The sequence below is a fragment of the Salvia splendens genome, chromosome 22 (assembly GCF_004379255.2).
Source record: "Salvia splendens isolate huo1 chromosome 22, SspV2, whole genome shotgun sequence".
Classification (NCBI taxonomy): Eukaryota; Viridiplantae; Streptophyta; class Magnoliopsida; order Lamiales; family Lamiaceae; genus Salvia; species Salvia splendens.
The window spans coordinates 13,125,730-13,148,097 of record NC_056053.1 but is presented as its reverse complement, the minus strand read 5'-3'; the positions used below and the strand labels follow the sequence as shown (position 1 = coordinate 13,148,097).

The following is a 22,368-nucleotide window of genomic DNA, read 5'->3' as shown; positions in this document are numbered from 1 at the left end:
GTGCCTAGGTCAGACAGGGCTGTCAACAGGCCAGAACGAGTGGTCATGAGTATAGTCCCTCGTTGAAGTATCTTCGGTCTCCAATAGTCAGGAGCCGAACTGCTTCTCACAAACTGAAAGAAAAAGAAAAGAGAAAAGTTATACACAATATGTACGCCAAAGTATCACACACAAGAACAGTAAATAACGCCATTCATCCCTGACAACGACGCCATTTTGATAGATGCGGGTTTGCGTAGGTGTCGCGTCAAGCAAATGATGTGTCCTACTGATCAAGATGGACGTCCCAGCTAAGCCTGAACCTGGTATCAATAATTCCTCAACCCACTTCTACTGACTAGTATAGTGGATGTAAGGGTCGAATCCCACAGAGATGAATGCGCTTTGGTAATTGTGGTGATATTCTGGAAAGGTTGGTTAGCTACCACGCTTTGGGTTGAGATTCTAACTAGACTGGAAATTAAGGTGGTACTCTACTGACTAGGAGGTATGAAAGATGATTAACAAGCAGCTGTGTACGTGAGATTGAGGGAACATTATGTTTCAGAAAATATCTGGAGGGTACGGGTTACTATAAAAGGCTAAACGGAATATCAGAGAATAAGTGGTAGTTAGGTGACTAGGCTGACAGATCTATAGAGTACCAGCAGAAAAAGTAGAGAAAAGTAAAGGACAAAAGCAAAAAGTAACTAAAAAGTAAAAGTGGTCCCAAATTTGGATGTGGACATTGTCTTCTCCAACGAGTATGAACACAAATCAAACAACTCAGATTCCATGAACGAGAATTTCAGGTTACCAAACTTCACAAAAACAGATCTACGATTAAAACTCCAAATCTAAAGATTAACTATCGGAACTGAAATTAAGCTTACTGGGTAACATGCAAGGTGACAGAAATCACGTAGACTGGGCTTCCAAACTTAACCATTTCAGATCTAGAATCCAACAACTATCTAAATTCATGAACTCAGATTTACCAATGCGGAAATGAAAACATGCTCGCAACACTTGAAAGTTACCGTAACAACTAGATCTAAGCTATCTAGGTAGAAAGAAACAGAATCAAACAGGAACCGATGCACAAAAACGACTTCATATCATAAAAACGTTTGGATCACAACTAAGACTTCAAAGTAAGCAAATATTGAAAATGTAACCGATCCAACGTAAGAAAACAAAGTGCGATTAACTAAGAAAGCAAATAAATATTGTTTTGCCACTCCGGGCGATGAAACTGCTAACACTACGAAACACGCTGGCTGGAACGAGATAATGCGGAACTCCGACGAACTGATGAAACTCTCAGGTGACCATGGCTGTGGTGAGGACAAGAATATGAAAGACCAGGCTGAAGGACTGATCTGCCGAGAGAGAACTACTCTAACTAAGTGTGTATATTCCTAATGATGATTCCCTATGATCAATCCATCCCTTCCTCTCTCCAAGTGGCTTCCTTTTATAGTGAGGCTTGCCCTTGATTTTTAGGGTAGACTCTCTTCGCGAAATGACCCTTTTGCCCTTACTTGTGGCTGATCTTCCCAGCAATCCTTCTTCTCCATCTCGAGCCTTTTTGGCTTGAAAACTGGTCAGTACTCCTCCACCGCCTTCCGTCTCTCTACGGTGACTCGGCGTCGTCGGTCTCAGCCCCCGTTCGTTGGCGAGCACCGCCGCTGCGCCTCAGGAGCTGCCGCATTACTGCTCCGTCCCCGGAGATAGATTTAGCTCCTCCAGCCGTCGCCGACTCCCTCTCGGCCTAAAGCTAAGTCACCCTTCCCCTTATTCCCCTTACTTATTCCGTTAATTTTGGAGTTCTCGATTGATTATTGCTTTCGAAACTTGGGTGCTCAAACAAAGAGATGGGTGTTGATTATGAAGCTACATTAGGTGCTATGTTCTGGGTTACTTCATGTGAAACATGTTCTACTTGTTATTTTTCCTTTTCGGCAGTGGCTACGGTGACTGATCGTTGGTGCTATTTCTATGTTCTCTAAGTTCTTGGATAAAAAATGTGTTGTTCCACATGATGCAAAGGTGTGGGGTTGTGATGTTACCTGTTGTGGTGAAGGAAGCTTCTTGTGCTATAACTCTCTATGATACTCAAGCTCTCTACTCTAAATCTTGCTATGTTGTGGAATTTTTATGGTGTGTGGGAGGGGAATTTGATGAGTATGAAGGGGTTTTTATAGGCAAGCCCTGGTGCACCTTGGGGGAATTAAATGATGCTGCCACCTTCTTTGTTTCTTCCTACATACAATCCCCTTTATTGATACTCATTGCCCTCCTTTTTCATGGTTGTAGAATGGCTCCAAAGGATACCTAGTACTTGGTTAGTAATTGGAAATGTTTGCTTGTGGCAGGTACAAACAAGGATGCAGAGTTTTACTTGCTCCTTTGGTGAGTTTTTTTTTGGTCTTCCACTAGCTAAAGGGGGGTTGTCCCATTCCCTCTAATAGGTGTTCATAAATTCCTCTTGTTCCTTAGTAATTAAAATCTTGTCTCTTCTTATAGGTGGGGAAAAAGCTTGGCTGCAAAAGTTGCTGCCCAGTTGCTGTTCGAGAGGGCCTGGGCCTGACGGGCCAGGTGGATGGCCAAGACTTTGGCTTGGAAAAAGAAGGCCAACGGTGCAAGGAAAACAAGATTTTGCTTCTTGAGTTTCTCTTTGGCCCATTGGCGACATTTTGTAATAGAATAGTATTCCACATTTTCCTTCTCTTTCATTTATGTAAGTTAAAGTGTTATTCGCGAGGTATGTGAACGCTTTCGTTCGGGGAGAACCACTTCGTATCTTTGTACAACTTCATTTGATTTTGTAACGTCCATTAGATGGTTTTTGTTCATTCGATTATTACTTAAATTTTATTTTGCGAACCAACAACATTAAGTACCAATCAAAGTGGTAACGAGTCCCATTTAAAACAACGGAACAAAAGAGCGGTGCAAAACTTAGTACGTCATCATAAAAAGGTTAATAAAAGGGGCGGTTATTACAGTTCTTCGCCTAGTAGCCCGCTGAGTTCATCGTTTATGAACCCAACGTTCCTATGGTTTGCATTGTCACTCTAGAATGTCTCTCGTGGTCTGTTGAAGGTGCACTCTTTCCAAAACATTGTCAGCGTCTCGCTGGGTTTGCATCAGCCTCCCAGAACATATCCAACGGTCCGCTAAGTTCGTGCTTCATGTATCCAACGGTCTATTTAGGGTGATAACTGAGGCGCAAATTCATATTTTAATTTAATACCAATGTATGTAACTTAATACCAATGACATTTGTCATCCTGAGGTTAAAAGACTTTAGACTTGGATAGTTGATAGTGCAATTATGCAGTGTCTTTCCTATCTAGGTTGTGAAATCGAGAAATAGATAATTTAGTGGTGACACAATCACCATTGCCCCCACAATGTAGAGTAATTGGACTACTTTGTTCAATTAAAATCAAGAACAAAAATATAAGAAGAAAATAATTCATCTAATTTAAAATAGGAAAATAAGGTTATACAAATGGAGGCGCGTTATATTGCTAACTCTGCTAACTCATAAATGTAGGGTATTAAAAATGTCAACACATAATATCAACACAGTATATTGAAGTTCAACAAAATTATCTGTTGACATTTTAATCTCATCGTGTTGACATTTTTAATATACTGCGTTGATGAGGTAGCAGAGTTAGTACTTAAATAGTTAGCAATTGATCACAGTCCTATACAATCCACATCTCTATATTCTACTACTCATGTTCCCACTGCACCTGTCAATCCATTAGTCACCACTGCCACGAATCTCTGGCTATTGCATTTTCCTAACACCCCCATGTTCTTCTTGTGTCGTGCCGCACAATCGCCCCACATATCTCCACCAATCTCCTACTCACCTTTGTTGCGTCGCCACCACCTTTTTCCTATAATAAAGAACCCCAACGAAGTTGGTGGATATAGACATGCTAGTAGTGAAGATGAGCCCTTATCTATATGTTTGTTGTTTAGTTCTTGAAATTTAGCTCGTTTATTGCATTGTGAGAGAGAAAGTGGCGAAAGAGAGAGGCTGACATGAAAGAGGAAGCGACAGTGTAAGCTAATAAGTAATGTCATTATACTCATTCTGTCCCAACTAAGATGACACACTTGGGGTGGGTAAAAATTCGAAAAACGGTATATCGATCGTATCGTACCGTAAATTATCAAATTTTTAGTACGGTGCGATATTGTACCTTAAGTTTTCGGTATGGTAACAATATGAACTTTCTTATACAGCGGTATACAGTGGAATACCGAATACGATATATACCAAAAAATCTGTATACCACAGTATACCGAATATTCCGTACATGTCGAAAACGTATATACCAATATTTCGAAATAATATACATAATATATATTAAATTTAATATAATTATATATAAAATTGAATCAAATAGATTAAATAGATAATATATTTTTTATGTTTTTAAAATATTTTTTCTGTATAAAGGTATATGAAAAGGTACGGTATAACGGTATAGTGTACAAAAGTTCGGTATACCGTGCAATACTGTATACCGAAATTCGGTACTGTATACTGAAATATCAATACGGTAACGTTAGTGATATTATCCATACCAAAATTTTGGTATACCGAAATTTTCGGTACGGTAACAGTATGAAATTCTTTGATACCGATATTTTAGGTACGATATACGATACAACATTTTCGGTACAGTATACCGTATCGACCCAGCCCTACACAAACTTTTCTTTTTAGTTTGTCCCAAATAAGATTACATTTCTATTTTTAGAAACTCTCTCTCCCTCCAATTAATACACTAAACCCCTTTTTTCCTCTCCAATTAAAATATTAAACTCTCTTTTTTTCTCTCATTTAATACTTACATCCATCTTTTATCTCTTTAATTAACCTCATTAACCAATAATTCCTAAAATGCGGTGCCGGCTAAGTAAATGTATCATCTTAGTCGGGGCAAATAGAGTTTATTAGAAACATATATAAAAAGGGAAACAAAATACACACAAAACAAACATTAATTTCTAGTGACAAAAAACTCTACCAACCATGCCATATGTTTCTCAGACTTCTTATCTCCACACTCCCAAATAAATAAACTTAAACCATTTTTTTTAAGAGAGAGGGGATGAAATTAAATGGAATTGTATGAAAGTTGATTTTGGGAAATGAAAGTCTTTCTTGTTACATAGAAAAGCTTAAAATAGGGTTTGTCTTTTCTCTTTGCATTTAATTCATTTTCCCATTTTTTTACAATCCTCCTCTCTTTTTATAGCTCCATAACCGTCTCTCTCTCTCAATTTCATTTGTCTCTATCTACATAATATTGATCTCTAATTTCTCTATAAAATGAGAACAAAATACTAGGTTTTGAGCAACCAATCAAAAAAAGAGTTCTCTCACACTCCCTATCTCTATCTAGATCTCATATCTCTCTCTCTCTTTCTCTCTCATGGCTTCAAACATAGTCAGCCGCAATGAGCTTCATCACTCACCTGCACAAATAGCTCAGCATCTTCAGATGCAACACAATGATAAAATTAATCATCATCAAAATCAAAATAATAATTCTATATTTTCATTTGGGATGATGCCATCGTCCTCATCAGCCACACCCTTCAATATGTAAGCAACTTCCACCTTATTTTTTACTAGTGTTACCACCCGTGCTATGCACGTGCCAAATGATTTTCAAAAAATAAAAAAATATATTTAAAACTAATTAAGTCAAAATAAAAAATATATAGAAAAAATGTAAAAATTATTACAAATCAAGAATAGAAACTATTTAAATTTTGTATTCATAAGATTATAAAGATTTTAAAAACATACTTCTACTTCTACATCTATGACTCTGTCAATCCACTTTAACAAAAGGACATGAGGGAAAGAAATATAAATAGAATAGGATATACGTAAAAAAAAAGATTGAGAAATACTATATGCCAAAGTAAATAAATAAAATTATTTAAAAAAATAGTTCATTTTAAATTCGATCAACAAAACATAGAATTCAAACATCTTCTCAATAAAATCGTTACAAACATCTCTCTGACACAATGAATTCATACATTTTGAAAGACTTCTTTGTAAACAACATTAAGAGTAGAATCACTTCTTGTTGGTAGAATGACTGGAATTACAATAGATAAATAAAACTAGACATAATACAACCTAAGAAGTAAGAACAGAAACTGAAAATACAATGAAAAACAATGAAATCAAACTTAGCCGAGTTGAGGATGGTGTCTTACATTCCGTATATATCTCACATCGAACTCCATAAAGATGGTGTCTCCAAATCTTCAAAGCATGTACAACTGCTGCCAACTCCAGGTCATGCGTCGGATAGTTCAACTCATGTGGCCGCAACTGTCTTGATGCATACGCAATCACTTTCTCATTCTGCAAAGGACACATCCAAGTCCAACTTTTGATGCATCGGTATACACCACATAGTTAGTGTCCGGCTCTGGCACTACGAGAATTGGTGCGGTGGTCAACTTCTCTTTTAATAACTGAAAACTAGCCTCACACACCGGCGTCCAATTCACTTTGACCCCCTTCTTTAGTTGTTGCGTCATTGGCTTCGCTATCTTAGAAAATCCCTCGATGAATCTCCGATAATATCCCGCCAATCCTAGGAAACTCCAAATTTCATTAGGTGTGGTTGGTGATTTTCATTTCTGTACAGCTTCCACCTTTGCGGGGTCTACTCAAATTCCATCTGCGCTCACTATGTGCCCAACGAAATTCACTTCTTTGAGCCAAAACTCACACTTACTGAACTTGGCGTAGAGTTTCTCGGCCCTTAACGTCTCCAAGGTAGTCCTCAAATGTTTTTCATGTTCCTCCTCGTTCTTTGAGTAGATAAGGACATCGTCTATGAAGACTAAGACAAACTTGTCCAAGTATGGATGGAACACACGATTCATAAGGTCCATAAATACAGCCGGGGCATTTGGCAATCCGAAAGGCATCACTATAAACTCATAATGGTCGTATCTAGTTCGGAAAGCCGTCTTGGGTACATCTTCTCGTCGGACTCTCAGTTGATGGTATCCCGATCTCAAATCCATTTTTGAGAATACTCCAGCTCCACGGAGTTGATCAAACAAATCATCTATCCTCGGCAGTGGATACTTGTTCTTGAGTGTCAACTTGTTCAACTCTCGATAATATATGCATATCCTCAATGTTCCATCCTTCTTCTTCACTAACAACACTGGTGCTCCCCACGGTGACACACTGGGTCTAATGAAACCCAAGTCTAGCAACTCTTGTAGTTGTATCTTAAGTTCTTCCAATTCCTTAGGCGCCATACGGTATGGTGCCTTAGATATCGGTGTTGATCCTGGCTCCAAATCAATTGTAAACTCCAACTGTCTATCGGGTGGTGGTCCTGCCAAGGCGTTAGGAAAAACGTCTGGGAATTCTTTCACTACTGCCACATCCTCTATGCTTCTTTCTTTCTTCTCCTCTCCATTAAGATAGACGAGATACGCTGGGCATCCCTTCTTCATCATAGTCGTCGCTTGAAGTGCAAAAATTATGGACTTGCGTCGATTCATAGAAATCCCATAAAATATAGTCGGCTCCTTTCCCAGGGTTTGAAAAGAGATCTCTCTCTCTTTGCAACGAATGGTAACATGATTCTTGGCTAACCAATCCATTCCCAAAATTATATCTACACTTCCATCGTTATAACTTGTAATTTGTGTGCAACTAGCTTAAGTTCTCCCATAGTAAATTCTACATTCGAGCAAATTTGTGAAATATCTATAGTTCCTCCTACGGGTGAAGTCACACTCATTCTTTGTTCAATTCTATTGATAGGCAGTTCTAAAGTATTCACACATGATGCTGATATAAAAGAATGTGATGCACCCGTATCAAACAAAACAACAATAAGCATGTCGAGGAGCGTGCCCATACCTGCCAAGTTTCCATGCTCTTGATTCCCTTGCTGGTTCGTCGGTTGTTTCCCTTTTAAAGTATATGCCCTTGCCTGAGTGGGAAGTCCTTGACGACGTTGCTGCTGCTGCTACTGTGGTGCGGGTAAGTTTCCCCTCGGTTCGGCTTGTAGTGCCTGCGCTTGTGGACGGAACCCTTGATTGTTCCGTCTTGCTCCCATCCCCATAATCTTACTCGGGCATTATCTAGAGAAGCGACCATTTCCACCACAAGTGTAGCATTTATTGCTCTTTTCTCTGCACTCCCCAAAATGGTTCTTAAAGCACTTAGCACACTGGGGGGGCTCTAGGCCGGAAGTCACCCCTCTGATAGGGAGCACTCTGCCTACCTCCGTACTGCGATGGGTTTCTGATGGGTTGCTGCCTCTTGTTATCATATGGAGTCCGATCTCCATTCCATTTCCTCTTTATCTCTAAAATTATGTTGTTGAAGTGGCACTGGTGTAGTATTTGCTACTGTCATCTCCTGAGGCAATGCTTCTTCCACATCTAATGCACAAGCCAAAATCTCAGAATATGAAAGTCCTCTGCCACTTGCAACTGCTACTCTTATTTCGTGCATGAGACCAACACGGAACATTTCTACCATTTTCTCATCTGTATCCACCAACTCGGGAGCATATCGAGTCATTTCACACAGTGCGCGATCGTACTCTGTCACCGTCATATTCCCTTGCTTCAAAGTATGGAATTTAACTACCTTTGCTCGCCTATAGCTCATGGGAACGTACTTATTGTACATCTCTTCCTTGAATATCTCCCAAGTAAGCAATTCACGGCGTTCGGGGTTCATTGTCCTTAGCTTGGTATCCCACCAAAAATCTGCGGGCCCTGTTAATTGAAAAGTCACACAAGCGAGGCGTTCCTTGTCCATAAAAATCAAATATGCGCTCAAGGGCGCGTATCCAAGTCTCTACCTTAGACGGCTCTCCCAGTCCATCAAACTGTGGGGGGTTTTTGCCTCAAAAAGGTATCAATGTATTGTTTGGGTTGAGGCGGGGGTGGAGGTGGTGGTGGTGGTGGTTGCTCTCCCTCTACATTCTGAGGGTCCACAGGGTCCTCCTCTCCACGTCCACGCCCAGGTCTACGTCCACGTCTCGGTGGCATTCTGATTCAAAACGCATAGATTAATATGGTCGCTCCAATTATTTATCACTACATTCTCGTATCAAGACTTCTCACGCAACCTTTCATATATAACGATTATAGAATCCGTATAATAAATCAAGCTACGTATCCGCATGTAACACTGACTATCATCACTCAAACTTTCACTCACACTTTTCGAACGTTTTATACTTATTATTGTTCTTTTATTCTTTCGGTATTAGGGATACACCGTGGTTCGTTGTTCCACAGTTCATTTAATTTGCTCGGAGAAGCAATAATTGAGTTGCTACATACAACTAGAATCGATGATGTAAGGTCTAACGTTCATCCAAAACAGTCCGCAATCACACAAGGAATTCATAATATCATACTTTAGTATCTACGAGTCATTACTCAAATCATCACATAAAGGCCACATAATCAAGCATTCACAAACAATTATCGCTAGACGTCTCAACACATAACAACATCATGTTCCTCAAAGTCTCAATAGAAAAAGAACTAGCATGCTTTCACTTAAAGTTCAACTATTTCCAAAACAAAAATTTTCTTAAGTTTCCACAACATAAAATTTTCGCCAATCTAATTCCACCATGAACAACTAATCATTTTCATTCCCAAAATATTTACCTCAAAATCACTTACAAAAATTTGGTTACCTCTTTTCAGGTTGAGCGCGATGGTCGGATGTTGAGCCTTTGACACTTTTAAATTAATTTTGTTTTTTAATTATTTAGATCTAGGGATACTAATATAGATCAAGAAGGAAAGAAGACTCCTGGGTCCAGAGCGGAAAGAAAGTCGCTCTGATACCACTCTGTCACGCCCGCATTTTCTAAGGATAGAAAACACGGTTGATCGCGACTAGAGGAGGATTAAAGAAGCGGGGAAGAAAAGGGAAAAACATACACATTTGACAAAAAATTTAATAACTGGATTAACTTTGAAAACATCATAATATTATCCTAACAATATTACCAACTCTAAGGAAATAAAGAATGGACAGTAAACAATTTCCAAACGAGTTAGACTCTGCACGAATAAACAATTCTAAAGAAAATGACTCTTAGCGGAAGCGTTCAAGACACGTAAAATGCCGAGTATGAAGACACGACAAATCCAACAATTATTAATCATGACAAAACAATCCATGAACTCTGCTCAACATCCTCCACGTCCATCGCCGCTCAATCTGCACATTAAGAAAAACAATATGCAGGGCTGAGTACTTGATGCACTCAGTGGACACATGCCAAAACATAGTTTATCAAGCCATAATCAAGTGACCTTGGGGGTTTTAATTAAAAGAACCCAAGTACACAAAAACATATATTTCACAAGTTCGGTTGGCCAACCATTTTCCATCCACATTCAACATCACCATATCTGAACATACATGACAAGGAACGTGGCCACGAACCAAGTCACTAGACCGGCCAACTCCAAAGAGATAGCACACGATCTACGGGGTGTACACACGATCTACGGGGTGTACACTAGTCCAAGTAGGGTTTGCGGCCCTACGAGGACCCGAATTCTATTAAACATACATGGCAAAAGCCACTTCAGATAGGTTCATCAAAACACAAAACATGGCAAGACAAACATTTTCCACCTCCTTTCACATAAAAATATATTTAGGACATAGTCCTTATTTAAAAAGAAAGCTCACCTCAAAAGCTTACTCCTCAATCCCTTTCTGTTCCCACCGCAAACAACGTGCACAAGCTCACCCTTTTCGAAATAACATGATATGCAAAAATCAGACTTTGCAAAATAAATAAATTTAACAATGCATGCATCCTAAGTGTGTGCTCAATTTATTCTTCGTTCACATATAATAAAACATATTTATCCATTAACCACCCAAGTTCCCAACATAGAAAACTCTCGGTCATCACCGAAATTAGGCGGTATGTAAAATTCCAATACAATAAATCCAACTTGTTAATAAACTATACCAACCCAATTAAACGAAATTGAAAAATGAAAAAGAAACTGTATAACTTAATATACTCCCAAACAGTACACGTCTACTCCCTCTCACACAAAAAGACAACATAAATAAAAGAATTTAAGAAATATACTCCCAATCACCCCGTGTACATACCCCTTTCGCAACACACGTATTATGTATACATTTAATATCAATTTCCCACTTAAAACTATTATACACTAAAACTAATTGGCCCGATAAAATAATATAATTATTAGTGCTCAAACCATTAAAGTTTAAAAAAAAGAAAAGAGAGTCAGTAGCATTGTATACTCCCTACCCAAACTAATTCATTTTTCTCTATTAAATCCACTAGTCCAATACAAGAACAAGATTCAAAAACTGTTCCTTCTCTCCCTCTAATCCTCCTTTCACAGAAACACAAATCTCGGCTCCCACCATGGTTCCCTCTGTAAATTGCAGGATTTGGACCCTACTGTACTACTATCTCTCTCTCTCAAATTCTCAAAACAGCAAAACTCGTCCCCCTCGTTCCAAAATCGACGCCGCCTCACACTGCAATCCAGCCGCTACCCAGCTCCTCCGTCGGCAATGCCGTTTCTCACAACCGGTAAGCTCTCGCTCTCCCCTTTTTTTTCCCAAATCTAACTTTTATTAAATTTCTGATTATCCGATTCCAATTATTAGTGGGTAGGCAGAAATATTTTCCAAGAATTTAATTGAAGGGAAAACAAAAGGACAACTTCTAATAGTGTTAAAGATCGAGGCTTTCACACGAATCCATCATTCGACAGTTTCGAGAATTTCAAAAGGGATTTATTCCCGTGTGTGATTATGTGAAACTAAATCATGGAATGGGACGCAGAGGATTTAGAAAAGAAAATCGTGGATATACCTTCACGGAAGAAGCAGAATTTGCAGAAGAGAAGGTATAGAAAAAAGATCACAACTCTCTGGGTTTCTCCTCCACACTCTGATTTCGAGAATTTTGATTATGGAATCGAACAATATGCATATTTTTAACTCAATGGGAGAAGAAGTAATTACCTTTAATGAAGGGAAGAAAAGCTGCAGGGACGACAGTTTGCTGATAATGTGGGAGGGGATGTATAAATAGAGTTAATAGAGAGTATTTAGTTGGAGATTCTTAAGAAGAGAAGGAGATATGGAGGAAACCGTATAGTAATGGGATTGGGAGAAATTTATTTGACTAAAATTTGACTGCAGGAGGAGTAGGATAATTATTTAGTATTTTTGGCTTCTTAAAATTGGTCAACTAAAAAGAAAGAATAGAACGATAGAGATAAAATGATAGGCCCAAATATATAAATTTTAGTACATTGATTAAATTGTGGTGTTTTATTATTTTAGTACTTTGGTGTTATTCCAAGTACATTGTAAACGAACGCCAAAATTTTCTCATCGACGACTCTCACGTCAATCTCGTCGACAACTTACACCACACAATTAATCAACAACAACTCAAGCATTCACTATTTCCATTCACAACCAATCGAGACAAACATGGTATTTTATTCAAGGTCTATCACTCGCTCGTTCTCAAAACAAAAACCTTAACTTAAAAAGATAGAAATAAAAGCGGCTATTACAGATTGGCCTTGGATCAGACGGTATCAATGACATTCGCGGAATCAAAACCTTATGACCAATATTATGCCCCCCAAGACACAGGCCTCCAAAATATAATCACCTAATCGGATAATTATCAATCTAATGTCATTACACAAACCATTAGAATGATCTATGTTTCTTAATAACATCACAGGAGTTCCAATATCTAAAATTCTGTAAATAAAAATAAACGGATAAATATACTAAATAGTTTTTAAAACTTAAAAAAAGCTTGTAAAAGAAATTGAAAGAACTAATTAAAACCAAACATATATTAAAAAATAAAAAAACTTTGCAAAATTAATAATGAAAATCATAGATCTATAAACACCAACAATAAAAGTAAAACATGGAGTAACAAATAACACATTCCTACATAAATTTAAATAATTATAATTAAATAATGTAAATATAAAAAATGCATCCAAAGGAGAAAAGTGAAAAAATACATGCATCTTGATTTAGAGACGGAGAATCAAAATTACTCTCAGTAACACGAACTGGGTTGCTTAGTAAGAACATCACTAATAATATCCACCAACATTAGCTACAAAAATAAAAATTATTTTAGCAAAAATAAAAAAATTAACAGCAAGAAATTATTTAAATAACTTAATTTTAATTACAAACATACTTGATCAAATACAACTAATTACTCATTTTAAATATTAATAGGCTAAAAAAATGCAATGGACATGCACAATACAAACAAATCTTCTACAACACAAATAAATCAATATGGATCGGCCCAGTTTACAATATTCAAAGCTGAGCCCAATAAATAGTCTTCTCCTCATATCTTGAATAATGTGGACTGATTCCAATTAAAATTAGCCCAATTCGTTTACCATTAACAATAAGAATATTACACACACATTATAGATTTAAGTAATTCATATAACTATCATTAGTTAACCAAATTATCAAGCATAATTAAAGTAAAAAATCGAAGCTTTCTTTTTATCCACTGCCGCCTCATCCCCAACCTCTCAAACCCTAACCCAAGCGCCCAATGGATGCGTTTCAAGATCTGCCGACGATGGCGACGAAGACGACTCCACTGAACAAAGAAACGGCGACGGAGAGAAAACCTCAAGCTGCTATAATCGTTTTCCGGGAGATGTCAAGACACCAACCCAACACCGACTGAAACTACCAAAATAGTCTAAAACAACAACAGATTCCAACAGATCGAAACTAATTCCTGCCTCTAGGCATCATAAGATCCCCAAACGAAGCACATCCTAAAAACCCGCTGTCTATTTTGTGGAACAATCTCCAGCGTGAAATCGGCGAAAAAAGGAGCAATTTTCTTCGATGAAGGTATATAATATCAACTAAACCTATTGATTACACATAGTTGGCTGAGATCAATTGAATTGTAGGATTCTATTAACATGCATAAACTTTTATAAACCGATTTCTATATTAATAATGTTTTTCTTCACTATTTTCAAAAGAAAAACGATGGAATTATTTTTTTTTTTAAAAACGCCCTTTGTGGGCGTGAGGTTTTGGCAGACCTCCAACCCGTAAATAAGATCAAAATGTAATGTTCCAAAAACATGATCTTAGTCCAAAAACGATGGAATTAGGAGACCAACAAAGTGCCAATCGGAAGAAGAACAAACCCTAGTCCCAAAAGGTACAAAATTGTCAAATCTACAATTGTAATCATTTAATTATTCAGCAGATGAACCCTAAACTACATATAATTTGCTAAATATTGACCAACATATACCTACATACCTAAATAATCAAGCATGTAATAAATCTAATTGCTACGAATTTTTATTTTCATAAAGCAGAGGAAAAGAATAATTATAAAAATGTTATTACATACCGTATCTGTATCTCTGAAAATGAGTTCTAACAAATTGCCAAAATGCAGAAAAAAGGAGCAGCAATGGCATTGCAAACATTAAGGGACAACATTGGAGAAGAAAAGAAGATAAGTATCACCACAGTCTTGGGTAGAATACTAACCTGAAGTAGGTGATACATGCTGAGATAGAACCCCCCTTAATAATGGTTATTTTTCTAACTTTTTCATAATTCAGTAAAGAGTATTGAATGACAGATCTTTAGGAATGTATGTAATCAATACTGTATAGAGAATATGCAACAATAGATCAGAGCTATGTATATATCTATAAATTAACATCAATTAACATGCCCATTGAGCCTGTGCACAATTAACCTGACAAACATTACATAATCCAAGAAGACCTTTCAAATTATAATGCCAATAGGATTAGCTATGCATTTAATACATGATCCTTAAGTTTGGCATTATAAGTTTCTAAGAATTTGTTCTAAACTATATCTGACATGCTGCAGGTTAAATTCAGTAATGGAGCAGCTATCAGCACCAATGGTGCTATTAGGATTGAGAAGAAACCAGCTCAAAACTTAAAGATTGTGTCTGAGAACAATAAGGACATCATTGAAGGATGTAAATATCATAGATCTTCAAAGTATATCAGTCAAACTAATATAAAGTAATATGCAAAACTTCTTTCACCGATGATCTTTGAAAAATGTACTCCCTCTGTCCCAAGATAAGCGAGTTACATTCCTTTTTGGTACGTCCTAAGATAAGTGAGTCATTTCCTTTTTTGACATTCCCTCTCTTACTTTTCCTCTCTACTTTATTCACTTTCCACTTTACTAACAAAACCCCATTTTCTTAAATCAATGCAATAGTTATCGACTCAATCAAGGTAATTACTAACTTATTTACATAATGTGTTTAGTTAATAATGACATGATTAGATAAGAGTATATTTTACAAATGTGATGATAGAATAGTGACTTAGAGACTGATTAACTTATGTCATGGTGGTAAAGAAAAACACAAAGCTGATATATAAACAAAACACAGTCATTCAATATAATAAGAAGACCAAAACAATGACTAAAAAGTACTTCATGAGACATTAGCAATAAAATACTACCAACTAAGCAGATAAGAGGAGTCGAGAACAATAATAAAATGCATAAAAACCAATTTCACAATTTCAAAACAAAGAGTTAAAAGACAATAGGAACAAAACATTGTCTACTTCTTTTAAGACCAAACATCCTTTAATAGATCCTTCAACAATCCATTTTGCATGAGTATGATTTCCAATTGTTGACAAATCAAGAGAAACAAAGTTTGCCTGAGATATTTGAAAAATATATAAATAACATGAATACTGAAAAAGATTGCTAAAAATATTCAAGATAACTACCTCTGAAAGATATGGAGTACGCGCGGTGGCTGGAGGAGCACCACCGCCTGATGGCGGATCTGAGGGGCATGGTCAAGGAGTACCGGCGATAGAGCGAGATAGGTACCGCCACCAGGAACTGGTTGGCCCACTGCGACCAGATCGTCGCCCTCAAGCGGAAGGCCCTCAAGAACGATGTCTTCCACGTCTTCACCGGAATGTGGAAGGCTCCGTCAGAACGCTGCTTTATGTGGATGGGGGGTTTCCGGCCGTCAGCGGCCATCAAGGTACAAGAAACCCTAAATTCAAAAATGGAAAAAACCCTAAAATAAGAAAATTCCTGAATCGAAAGATGGAATTGAAATTTTTTGAAGATGGAAATTGAACTTTCCATCAGATAGTGTTGAGTCAGATGGAGGGCTTGATGGAGCAGCAACGGGCAGGGCTTTCTGGGCTGCATCGGTCGACCAACGAAGCGGAGGCGGCGATCACTGATGGGTTCGAGAGGTTGGATCAATGTCCGACCCAAACCATCGTCGGCAACACTTTCATTATGCCACCAGATGTGAAAACTTACATGACACAAATGTCTATTGCCACTAAGCAAGTTTCTGCTCTCCAAGGCGTTGTCACACAGGTAATTAATTTTACTCAATTTATTACTTAAAAAAAAATAAATTTAGTATTATTGCATTTATGTTTATATAGAGTGGCTTTTCTAATTAAACTACATTTCCTTTGAATCATGTTAAATTAGACATTTAGTTCCCTTGGTCACCAGAAAAATTCGATGGCTTAATTAGGTTAATTTTATGAATTGATGATGCATATGTTGCTTTATTTCACTGTATAAAAATGGGGAAAATGTCAGTGTTCGGATTTGTAACATCTACTACACAAAAATAACGCTAAAATATATATGTATATGTGTGTGTTTATGTTCAAACATCATTCCACCTTACTACTAATATATATGTGGATACAATTTGAAGGGTCCCCTTATTCCCACAACACTTCTTAGTGTAGAACTAGTGACTAAATATTAGCCAATGGATTTTTATTTAGTGGCTGAGATTAGAGCTCCTACATCTTAAATTCGTAATTCATCCCGTGAATTAAATTGTTCAGCCAAAGGGCATCCTAGTCATTCTTTAAATGAGTGTAATTGGGTAAAAATGAATTTAGCGTAAATCAAGGGAGACTGTATTAGGGTAAAATCAAAAGTCACCCTTTCAGTCTTCCCGCTCAACGTTTCATCTTCCTCCCACTCTCTTCTCCCCCAACGCGGTGTGTCTTACTCCCATTCTCTTCACTCATTCATCGATTAATTCCTTCCGTCGGCATTCTCCACCACATCTTATTTGTTGAATTTCAACATGGTGGAGACAAGATCTAGAAAACTGAACGGTATTTGTTTTCTTCACCATTTTTCACAATCTACGAAAACCTTACAACCTAACCTCGAAAATTTTGGTTTTAGATGAGCGGATGTTGCGCTCCAAAACTTCATCTGGAGTCAGTGAGTTCAAAGCATTTGTTAATTTTGTTTAGATTTTGCGTTTTCAAATTCTCGTAGTTCTTCAAATAAGTTCAGCGCTGATAAGGCTCATTTCATGCATCGATTTTGGGGGTAAAACATATACTACTTGATCGGTTTATCGCGCAAACAAGTGTTAAAATGTGCAGAAATGCTACTTGTCCAAGGCAGCAAGGCCGAACTGATCCAGCACGTACAAAAGGCGAAAAAGGCCAAAATCAGGGGAGTTGATCAAGGGGCGAGGTCAAGCAGTTAAAGTGGGGACCGCTGGTTTCTAGAAGGAAAACATGAGGAAATGAGCTGGATGCGGCGCACCATTCTGTTACCCAGGACGACGTTCTAGAAGGGGACACGTGCCAGCTTGTGAAGACGCCAGGACGAACCGATCAGAAATTTGTTATCCAAAAGCGTCGTTATTCTAGAAGAAAGAGCACGTAGCAATCAATGAGTCGCTCATCCTCTGCATGAGCGAATATTCCCTGTCAAGATCGTTATCCAGCTGGAGGCCGAATCAAGCTTATAAATAGAGGCTGGGCCACCACAAGAAAGTATCCGAGACTTTACTTTCCGCCTAGTTTAGCTTAGTTTAGCTTAGTTCAGCTCTCTAGCTTAGTTTAGCTTAGTTCTGCTCTCTTAGCTTAGTTTAGTTCAGATCTCTAGTTTAGCTTAGATAGCGTAGTTAAAAGGGCGACCGAAGGGAGCGTTGCAGAATAACCATTTCTGTCGGCGTAACTTAAGTTTTCCCTTGAGATTCTTCTCAGTTTACCGTTTTCTTTATTTTCGAAGTGTTAGCTTAGTTTATTTTCACGCTGTAATCGTATCTTAGTTTAATCAAAGTTGTTCTCTCTTTTAAATCGTGTATTTACTTTTCTGTTATTACCTGTAATTTACTTGACCCAGTGTTTAAATTTCCCTTGATCAAGCTAGCTAGTTTGAATTCTGCCTAGATAAAAACCGTAGTTAAAACTCCCAAGTTAAAGCGTGGCAGCAGCCAACCCCCTTGTTCACTACTCACACACTCGACACACCAACTTCTCTGTGGGATCGACCCCGAACTTGCCGCTTTACTGTTAAAGTAGTGCGAAATCGGGAGTTATAAATATTATCTTTGGCGCGTTTCGGTTCGAGGATTGATTCGATTAAGTGGCAACGACAATTTGCTAACTGGTCTAACCGATTCAGTTATCCTTCATATAACTTGATCCAATCTTAATCCGAGCGTTTCCGAGCCCGCCAAAATGGCGCCGTTGCCGGGGAAGAATGGTGTTACTTTATGTTTGTGTGTAGTGTGCAGGAGTAAGTAGTTTATTTCTTTCTTTTCTTATTTGTTTTTCATGCTGTTGATGAGAAGGTACCACCAAGGCGATTGCTGGAATCATCCTTTGATATATAGAAGAACTAACAATCGTTGGAGAGTCCAGGAGCCGGCGTAGTTACCACTCGTTACAGAGCAGTTTTAGAGGCAGCAACAGCAGCTGAGCAAAACCCACTACCACCACCACCAAAGCAAACAGAAGAAGAGATGGTCGTTGTCATCGACGACTCAGGAATCGGCTCTTTGCACGCTCATGATGAGAAGGAGCCCACACATGCCATTGCCGCCACTCTTGGGATGCGGACCATCGTTATCAAATCAGGAGTGCTGGCCGTCTTGACCCACTTCTACGGTCTCTCGAAGGAATATCTGTACGCCTTTCTGGAGGAGTTCTGCCGATACTGCGATATTCAGCCCGTCCCGGCTGGATCCACGTCTGAAGATTACAGGCTCAAGGCTATCCCCTTCGTTTTGAAAGGGGACGCAGGAGTATGGTTGTCAAGGCTACCAGTGGGATCCATCAGGACTTGGGGGGAATTCCGCATGATATTCCTCGACCGTTTCTTCCCAGCATCAAAGACAAGTGCCCTGAAAAGGGAGATTACAGAGGCCAAACAAGAGTACGACGAGCCCCTCGGCCAGTACTGGGACAGATTTCAAGGGCTGCTTCAAGCATGCCCCAACCACAAGCTGGGAGAAAAGGAGATCTACTCGATCTTCTATGGCGGACTCACGGTGGACATCAAGAACGACCTCAACCTCGCAGCTCAAGGGGATTTCTCAAAAACCCCTTTTAGCCAAGCTAAGAATATTCTGGAGAGGCTAATCGAGGCCAAGCGGTCGTATGAGACAACCCGAGGGCAGTACAGATGAGGGGCAATGCACGCAGCAGAGGCGCGCAATGATGAAAAGCTAGAAGCTCAATTTGAGCAAATGGAGAAAAGGCTGCTGGAGGCAGTGGAGAAAGCCAGACCACCACCACCAACTTCACCCAAAGAAACGCAGTATGTGCCGCAACCACCGCCGCCAGAGGAACATCATTACTACTACTGCGAGTTCCCCCCTGAGGTTGAGCAAGTGAATGCCGCAGGCCACTGGAATGCAAATGGCAACTGGATCCAGGGGAAGCATAGAGATGCTCCATGAAGGGATCACCCAAACTTCAGATGGACCAATTAAAATCAGAACCAACCACAACTACCCCCTCCACAGCAGACGCACTCCTCTGACGGGCAGTCCAAATGGCCGTCCCGAATCATGGATAGACCAAACACTGGAGGAAACAGAGTGCAAGGGGGTCAGGCAGGTTGGTCAAGTGCCCCTCAAGGGAACTGGTCAAGCGGAGGACAATCCAATTGGTCAAACCGACAAAATGAAGGAGACTGGGGAGGATACCAACACCAAATCCCCCAGTATAACAACCAGGGAAGGCAGTCAAGTAACCAAATGGTGAGTTATGTTCCACAGTACTTCCAAGGGAACCAACAAAACACCAGTTCCAGAGCCAACCAGAGCAGTATGGATCGTCCGGTTTCTATCAGCAAGGTTATGGAGGAGGCCGATTTAATCAGAGAAATAACAGGCAGCAAAATGAAAATCCAGGGGATATGACGATTCCACATCAGCCCAATGATGCGGTGCGTGAAATACAGGAAACCCAGAGGGAACAGAGGGCTGCATTGGAGATGCTTACCAAGCAGTTATCTCAAGTCGCCATATCGCTGGGCGAGCTGAGAGGTAATGAAGGAAAGATTCCAGCTACAGTGTAACCACCAGCAGGGTGGGAAAACGTCAACACAGTGTCCCTGAAATCAGAAGGAGTTTATCAAAGCTCAACTACAAGTTTTCCGACACCCAGGATCAGTCATAATGCAAACTCTAAATCCGTCACCTCTGTTCAAGTCACAGCGGAGGAAGAATCTGACATCCGAAAACAGGTTGCTGAAAAGAGAATGAGGATCGAAGAAGAAGAAGTGACCAATATGGTCCGACCTGGTGATCTTCCCCCCTAGAGAACTGACCCATGGGTATTTACGCTCCCAATCTCCGTCAGAAACATCCAAATAGAGCACGCAATGTGCGACCTAGGGGCCTCCATCAATATTATGCCATACTCTATATTCAAGAAGCTGGGGAATGCCAAGCTCGTCGAAACTAATATGGAAATAAAGTTAGCAGACGGATCTTGCATTTACCCAGAGGGAGTTCTGAAAGATGAGGTCGTCAAGGTAAACAGATTCATGTATCCCGCGGATTTCTTTGTTATAAAGATGACGGAACCAGGAGCGGAGGAGTATATTGGAATCCTCTTGGGGAGACCTTACTTATCCACCGCCAACACGGTCATTGACGTTCGCCAGGGAACAATTAATTTGGAGTTTAAAGGAGAGCAGCTTACAGTCGAAATTAATAAAGCTGGAAAACGGTTGCAGGACAGAGAAAGCATACAAATTGTAGATGCCATTGGCCCTCGGAGACAGAAGCATCCGATGGAGGAGTCCTTCAAGGAGCCACCATCTGTCTCCACTAAGAGTAAACTGATCAGGAGAGAGGCAGAAGATTGGCTTGAAGCGACAATGACTGGAGCAAGGGGTGATCAAGCCGTTGGGGGCGCAATTATGGAATTTTGCCAGCCATCGCACCCACCGAGGCAGGAGAGGGTACCCAACCGAGAAGGGTCGAAAAACCTCCAGACCGAACCGCCCCACTAAAAGGAATGCTGAAAAGGGATCTCTCGCTTACAAGGCAACTACTCTCCCAACATCACTCCCAGCTGATGCCTAAGAAGCGAAGTTCAACTTGGTCGGACCTTCGAGCAGTCACGGCAAAACTTCCATACCCCATTGACCAAGAGGAGGTCAGAGCATCGTTAAGACGCGCTGGAGCCCATAGAAGACTCATAAAGGATTTCGCCGCAAGAGCACAGGTCCTGACGAAGTCAACCCGGTGCAACGTTAAATATCCTGATGTCTGTGAGACCGCGTTCCCGTTTCTAAGAGATCGATTCAGGAGTTATTCTATGATGCGCGGTCCTGACTGGAATCACTCTTTTGAAGTGATGTGTGAAGCTGGTGACCATGCAATCAGAATAGTACTGAGTCAGAGAATCCGAGGGAAGAGTCATGTGGTCCTCTACGCGTCAAAAACATTGGGTCAGGTGCAAAGAAACTATGATGCGACCAAAAAAGACATCCTACAGGAATTGAAGGTGCTGGAGTATACTAACCGTGCGGCCATCAAGTACCTACCATCAAGGGAGAAGTCAAACCCGCAATTGATCAGATGGTTACTCTTCCTACAGGAATTTGAGTGGGAGGCAGTTGATTGGAACAAATGTGAAAATACAGAGGCGAATCACTAGCGCCGAGCTCTGCAAGAAGAAAGAAAGGGGGGCCTTTCAGACAGAATCCCTGAAAAGCACTTGTATTTGATCAAGTCCAAGTCTGAGAAACAACGGGTCTACCAAAAAGGGATGACTGATCAAGGAAGACAGAATAGCTGGGAACGACTTGAATCTAAGAAGACAAGGCTCGCAAGTAGCAACGGATTGAAGGAAGAAGGGTTACCCGGAAAGGACAAAAGGGAGGCGTTCGTAGTGGACTACATGTGACTACCAACGCCTAGCTCGCGC

The 22,368-nt window shown here is 39.7% G+C and overlaps 1 protein-coding gene and 2 long non-coding RNA genes across 3 annotated transcripts; 2 read left to right on the top strand and 1 right to left on the bottom strand.

Annotated features, from left to right (window-relative positions):
• Positions 1-10,764: 10,764 nt before the first annotated feature.
• Positions 10,765-12,175, bottom strand: LOC121787080. Its single transcript, XR_006047266.1, has 3 exons — positions 12,086-12,175; positions 11,934-12,011; positions 10,765-10,815 (listed from the first exon to the last, which is right to left on the bottom strand). It is a non-coding gene; the product is annotated as an uncharacterized LOC121787080 (long non-coding RNA).
• Positions 12,176-13,656: 1,481 nt separating this feature from the next.
• On the top strand, positions 13,657-15,266 carry LOC121787019. Its single transcript, XR_006047243.1, has 3 exons — positions 13,657-13,993; positions 14,562-14,643; positions 15,011-15,266. It is a non-coding gene; the product is annotated as an uncharacterized LOC121787019 (long non-coding RNA).
• Positions 15,267-21,453: 6,187 nt separating this feature from the next.
• On the top strand, positions 21,454-22,098 carry LOC121786745. Its single transcript, XM_042185374.1, has one exon. The coding sequence runs from the start codon at positions 21,454-21,456 to the stop codon at positions 22,096-22,098; it is 645 nt and encodes a 214-aa protein (XP_042041308.1).
• The last annotated feature ends 270 nt before the right edge of the window (positions 22,099-22,368 follow it).